Raw genomic sequence first — 6,957 nt, 5'->3', positions numbered from 1 at the left:
AACCCAAAGGATCCAGGAGGAACTGGGACTAAGGTTTGCCTGCAGGTATACAGAGACAAGGACAATGGCTCACTCCTAGTCTTGGTACTTGGGAGGTTAGAGTAACAATACTGTAAATCCAGCCATCCTGGACACCGACTCACACAAAGACAGAAAGTGCAATGACATTATTAAATCTGATTAAAAGAATTATGATGGTTTTAAAATAAAAAGATCATGAATAATGTTGCTATTACATTAAATATTTATTAATTTTATTTAAGTTACAGTAATCACAAATATTTCTTCAATTGCTTCAAAAAGAAGTTTAATTACTTAAATAGTTTATACCCATCACTTCAGGTCCCACATCCCTCCACTCAGTGCTGCCATGGAAGTAGTTCTGCACAGATCTAATACACACATGACTGTGACTTCAACATAATCACAAAAGACACAGCACCTAGTCCCTAATGACAGTGACAGCATGTTTACTGAATGGACAGCTACTCAACAGATCATCAAAGGAGACAAGTTCTGTGAACACTGTTAAAGCTGGAGTACAAATTCATACAAAAAAAACTTCCCATGAAATTTCAAAATAAATTAAATCTTTGCTACCTTAAAATTGTAAGGATTTTTTTTAAAAATAAAATTAACATCTCAAGTGTTCGGTGTTCAGATGAGTCTCAACTTCCTCCACATTATCAAAACACATTTGACAAACCTTAAAAACTTTTTATTAAAACATTTCATGCTTATAGGGGGCATTTGAGCCCTTAAGTAAAAAGACTTATTTTTATAAGTCTAACTGTAACAATTCTGATTTTATTTTATTGTAATGATGCTTTTATTAGCTAAAAAATTTAGTTTTTAACTCTGCAAAATTCTCTTTAGAAAGTCAATAGTGGTGATGATTCTAAAAGGTTCCAAATACGCTTTCTTAATATCTGAGTCAAAAATTTTAGCTTCAATCTGGATACCACACAAGCACTTCTACAAGCTGTCACTGTATGTCAGTTATAAGTCGCATTAGGAAAAGGGTGGCTTTTGTGGCTTTGGCCCATTCAGCTTCTTACTTGAAAATCATTGCCTTCTGGTAAGTAATCCTTTTGATATATTAGGAGACAAAATGAAGGTAACTGGCTGTTTCATCATTACTGCCTGATGTTGTCTGACACAGATAATGCTCTCCCCAGCCAGCAAGCTCTAAAGCAAATACCGGCTTTCCTCCTGCAATTCACACTTGTCTACTGAATCGGTCACCCAACGTTCTTGCAGGATTTTAAACTTTTTCTTAAGCGTTCTTCTGAACATTTTAAAGTCACTAACTCGTCTCTGATCTTCCCCGATGATTACGTGAGACACCCCTTCAGATAAGCAGGAAACCACCTTGGCGCCATGAAACCGAAGCTCGAGTGCGGTAACACCTAATCTTGTGGCTTCAATTTTGGAACTCAAGTCATTGATAACAGCGTACAAGTCCAAATAAACGGTGTAATGCCGAAACATACTGAGAGGAGAGCGATCCCAGGAATAACGGCATTCTAAGTCAGCAATCACAGGGGACATTTCATCAGGAGACTGCGGCTCACTGGGTTTAATTCCTAAAAACACTTCTTTCAGTTGATCCAAATCTGTGTCAACAAAATAGCTGTCACCATAACAGTCATATTCACGGGCAAAATGCTGCTTTGTGGATGGGCACATGTGAATCATAAAGCGAGGTTGCCATGGCACACATGTTTTTGTTTTAAAACACTCTAAAAGCCACTCGGGCTTGACAACATCATGTCTATCTGAAGAAATAATGTTTCTCACTCTAATGTTCTGAGATCCTGCAATCACACAGTATGTATCCGGACCTGGATTCTGGACTATATAACCACCAAACTCTGCAATCCTGTTCTCAAGGTCAGACTTTGGATAACCTTCTAACCCACTCATAACACAAAACTCAACATCTTCAAATACATTAGAAACTCTGTTTATGTTAGAAAGGTTAGGCGCTTTTAGGTGTTCAATGATTCCGATGGCTTTCTGCTTCTTGGAGACAGGTTTTCGCCTTTTTTCTCTAGGCTCGTCATCGTCACCTACGTGAAGGTGTTTTGTGGCAAGCTTCCCAGATGCTTTCCCTCTCAGCTGCTCCAAGTCATCCAGCGTCATACATTCATGCCACTCCTTGTCGTCTCTGATCTTCTCGATGCGTGGGAAGCGCAAGGTAGAGCCGGTCTTGTACATGTCGCTGGGGACAATCTCTGCGGCCTTGACCTGAACGATGACCGAGTTCTGAGGCTCGATGTACACTTCCGGCTTCTCTGTGCCACACAAAATGCTACTTGGTGGAGATTTTTTGTGAAAAGGCTTCCAGTGTTTTGCCAGTTTCAAGCCCAGGTCATAGAGTTCTTTCATGGTGTAACCTGACCCAACGCGGCACAGAGTGTGGAATACAGATGGCCTGTCACCAGGAAGTGGCGTCTCTGCCACTGCACACAAAAAGTGAGACATCATGCCACCTCGTGAACCTTTACCCCAGTAGCCCCCCACAATTAAGAGGTCTAATTCATCCATTAGTCCATCAACATACTCTGGTTTAATCTTTAGCCACCCTTCCCCTCTTTTGTCTGGCTTGTAAATGGACTGAGGGTGTTTAATCATGATCCCCTCTTCTCTCTTGTCTATGGCGTCATTTAATGCATCCACCACTTCCTTCTTTGTGTGAGCCTGCGTCTTCTGCACTATTTCTATTCGACCTGGAATGGGCGTGAAAGTGCTACTGAGGATGTCGTACCTCTTCTTGAGAGTCTCGCGCCCCAGCTTCTTGTTATTAACCATCAACACGTCAAAGACACAGTAACATGTCTGTAGGTCAGAATCTTCGACCATCCTTTTGATATCAAACTTGACCCCCTTCTGCATGAAAGTCTGTGTCGCTGGGTTGTAGGCCATCATCTCGCCGTCAAGGATGCACACCTGCACATCTGTCCTGAAGGCACTGTGAACAAATGGGGTAAGGGAGCCTTCCTGTGGAGATTCACCGAACTGATCGGTGTAGTTGTAGCCATTTCTGGAGAAGTACCGGTACTGCGTGCCGTCTTTGTGCATCTGCATGCGCTCGCCGTCAAGCTTAGTTTCGATGTAGAAACTCTGCTGCTTCATGTCCCTCTCCACACGCTCCACGTTCGCAACAGCAGCGAGCATTGGCTTGAAGGCAGAAAACAAAGTGATAGAGATGTCGCTAAGCCCTACGGAGGGGTCATGGAGTTGCCTGCAGACCTTTTCCAGATCTGTGGTGACGTTGTGCAGCTCGACCGCATCGCTGTGGAAAATGGAAAATATAGTTTGCTGACTGACACCGAGCTTCAGGTCTTTAATAATCATGCGAATGAGCCACTTTTGCTCGAGTGCTGAACACTGGGTTATTAACTGAAGAAGGCTCTTTTTCACTAAGTCTTTTCTTTTGCTGGAGTTATTGCTGGCCACTAAGTCTAAGAGTTCATTGACCTGCTGTATGGTTAAGCTTCCTTTCTGCAAGCACCTTGGCTTCAAAACGAAGTATGCGATTACAGCAAAGTCCCCAGCATCCGTGCGAGCTCCGCTGGGGGTTCGGTAATTCAGGAGCTTCTGGGCATCCTTGCCTCCTCTTGGTAAATTGAGCAATTCGATGTAAAGCTTAGCGAGCATGGTTTCTTTGATCCCATAAGCCATCCTCTCTCGTTCTAACTGAGGGAGAATAAGTCTCATTGCTGGGTAGAAAGAGTCCTTAACATCCTTCTTGTTCTTGTGAAGGGCATTGTGAAAATTTCTCCAAGAGTCTAAGAACTCTTTGAAGCACCTGATTTTTTCTGCACGGTCTTTACCTTTCTGTATTCGTTCTAACGTGGAACATAGGTCTGCAAAGGGGACATGGGCCGCAACAGTTGGTGAAGTTTGTGAGGAAGCCATAGAAACGACAACAAGTCCTCCGGTTTTAACTGATAAAGCAAAAAGAGAGACTTTCAGTGGTGGTTGCAATTTATAAATATTTAAAACAATGAGCTTATAGAGGTGATTTAGATCACAGATTAAGTTTATGCAATAACAACAGGCCAATGCAATAAACAGACACGCACATAGCTGCTTTTCCTTTCATCCTGACCAACACTTCCTATCACGTCTCAGCTTCTTTTCCAATGACTGAATATCAATTCATCTTCAACGCTAACATTCACTAGTATTCTAGCAGTCACAGAATGTTTAGCACGGAATACAAAAGTATTATTCTTAGTAATGAAAGTCAAATCAGATGTGGCAAATTTTATTTCTAGGTTTCCAACTAAAGTCTGTTTATGTTTATTGGATAATTATACCACACCTAGGACAAACTAACTGCCATCAATGATTTTAATGGATCAGTTGCTCACTGTGCTGGAATCCAATTTCTTGGGCATTCTGAATCACAGCTGACAAAATCAACAGCAGCTATCCTCCTTCTCCAGCCCAACACAGTGTATGTGTACATTCGCCTTCATCTCTTCACTGACTACAACCAACCCTCCTCTGCCATTCAGAACTTGACTGGAAGTCTTCTCCCAGAACAGCCTCATTTTTTACCCATTTTATCAGTTACACAACTATCAGTTTATTATTTTTTGTTCATAGCTTTCTGCCTGCTATTTCCCAAATATTCAGAGACGACATAAGAGCCAGGCAGTATGCTATGCTTTAGGACAGCATATATATGATAAAGAGCAAAGGGCAAAAGGAGAGCAAACTATAGTGATTTACCAAAAATAAAACCAAAATCCCAACCCTACTAATCACCACCATTTTACCAAAGGCTTCAGGAAATCAAAGAAACGGATGGGATCTAGAATGTTCCCTAACATGGGTTACCACAAGCATGAAATTTGTTTCAAGTTTTAAATATCCCATATGTTCTGCAGAAATTTATGTCAGTAAAGTTACTTCAATGTGGCTTAAACTATATAACAGTCAAACAAGTGTTCTAAAAAGGATTTAAAGTAAAATGCATGTTCCAGGAAAAACAACCAAAGCTTCCTATGTGACTTCAGTGGGAATTATGAACTCCCTCGAGCTCCCCTCGAGCTCTACTTCCCTGCCGCACAAAGGAAAGTCTCACATCAAGTGGCAATTCGTGTTTTAAGTGGTGCATATAGTTCACATTTGTTAAAGTGTGAATATAAAACAAATGTCACTTCCCAGCCTTATTTTTGACAGAGGAAACACAACTCGCTCAGCAGGTCAGATCGAGAGACGCCCACCTGGGGCTGTATCTTCTGACTTTTGTAACTGCGATGTTGGTTAACTGCTTCCCTTGGACCTGGTTTGCATAACTGACTATGCCAGCCACCTGGTTCCTTCGAGAGGGAACACCGTGGTACATAATACTACAGTTGTAATTTCTGTACAATGCATGTAACATGAAGTATATTGAGGAATACTTTCTGAATGTTACAATATAGGTACACTTTCATAGGTATATCTGTAGAATACATATAGTCTCGAACTTCTCAACAAACTGGAGCAAATAATCCAAGTTGTGTTTATAATAGTGTATAATATAAACACTGAAAACGAAGAACTCAAATTGCTATAAAACACACAGATTTTGTTCAATGCAACTGCAGGAGTTAACTATTTGAATTTCTGCTGTTTTACCTGCTCTCTGGTTTTATTTTACTTCTGCACTCGGAAGTTTTGATATAATGCTTTCCATTCGCAATAAAACAATTATACTTGGCAGGCTTCAGGTACTTAAATTCAAACGCACTCTTAAACATCTTAACTCCTGGTAAAGTCGATTGTCACGGGCTTTTGAAGGTGCTCAACCGGGTAAGCCTGGATACCTGTTGCATTAGGGTTTTGCTTACCTAAGTAAATCCCAATACTGGCGAACGTAGCAGGAGGCTGGGGGAGTGTGCACGCCCCGGGTAGCTAGGCGGCAGGGGCTGGGGGAGTGTGCGGTTGAGGCTTCACTTTCAGAATGGATACAACTAATTATCAGAACAAGCTTTCCTCACCCGGTGGCTGTTACTTGAAACGAGTACGCAGATACCGGCTGCACCACGAGAAGCTCCCGGGTGGTGATGCCAGGACCAGCGGCGCGGGAAGGACGCCGCCTCAGGAGGACCAGGAACCTCCCTCCCTCCTCCAGCCCGGCCACACCGCTTGCCCCGCAACGTCCCCAGAGGTCGCCCAGCTTCACTCCGACCGGAAGACGCCCCAACTAGAAGCCGAAACCGCATTTCCGCCAGCTGCTTGCCGCGCAGGCGCAGTGGAGTCAGAAGAGGCTTTTAAAGGCGCAGGCGAGGCAGGGGCGGGGCAGGGGGCGGGCCGGCGCGGCGGCTCAGAGCGCCTGCGCAGCACCCCTCCAGTCTGCCTATAGCTAAGGACGTTCTGTCCCATGCCGCTAGATGTCACCTTTGAGCTGAACTTGAGAAACTTGGAGCCTGGGGAGCTGCCCGGACTTGATTGGTTTGTAGAGCCTTCCAGGACAGAAGACCCATCCTCCTAAAAAGTCTAGGGCTCCAGAAAAAAGACGTTTGCAAAATTATCTCAGGTCCTGTGTTCTTCGTAGCGTTTTCACTGTGCAGAGATAACACATAACTCATGGTAATACATAGTTTGTGGCACAGAAACACACTGACATGGACTTCAGGCTTCTCAGATGTGCTTGGTGATTTGGAATAAAGCTAGCCCATCTTACTGTCACTCAATAACTATACTAGATACTCAAAATACAAATATAAATATATGCCCCACATCCCAGAAGCTCTTACTTTCCACTGGAAATGGTGGCCATGACCTGCCCTAGTCCACCAATAAGAATTCAGAACCATGGGCGGAGTGTAGGGAAAAATTTCTTTGAGGTAAAACTTTGCAGTACTGGTGAGGCGCTAGCTAATGTTAAGTGCTTTCGGGGGTTGTCTAATGTGTTTACACCGCATTTCACAAGGCTAGTTTAAAGTGGAGCCA

General features: G+C 43.1%; 1 protein-coding gene across 2 annotated transcripts; it reads right to left on the bottom strand.

Moving 5' to 3' along the window:
- Nucleotides 1-303: 303 nt before the first annotated feature.
- Nucleotides 304-6,173, bottom strand: LIG4 (DNA ligase 4). Of its 2 annotated transcripts, none has more exons than XM_080928908.1 (2): nt 5,853-6,173; nt 304-3,953 (listed from the first exon to the last, which is right to left on the bottom strand). In XM_080928908.1, exon 2 carries the CDS (start codon nt 3,922-3,924, stop codon nt 1,189-1,191), a length of 2,736 nt encoding a protein of 911 aa, XP_080785034.1. In that variant the 5' UTR covers nt 3,925-3,953; nt 5,853-6,173; the 3' UTR covers nt 304-1,188. The 2 variants fall into 2 exon arrangements, with proteins under 2 accessions (XP_080785034.1, XP_080785035.1); XM_080928909.1 differs by having other exon boundaries at nt 6,003-6,173.
- Nucleotides 6,174-6,957: the final 784 nt, after the last annotated feature.

The sequence above is a fragment of the Micromys minutus genome (assembly GCF_963924665.1).
Source record: "Micromys minutus genome assembly, chromosome: 14".
NCBI lineage: Eukaryota > Metazoa > Chordata > Mammalia > Rodentia > Muridae > Micromys > Micromys minutus.
This window is presented reverse-complemented; position numbering and strand designations above follow the sequence as displayed.

Coding starts and splice junctions, on each gene's coding strand:
- LIG4 (XM_080928908.1), bottom strand. CDS start 3,924: ATGGCTTCCTCACAAACTTCACCAACTGTTGCGGCCCATGTCCCCTTT.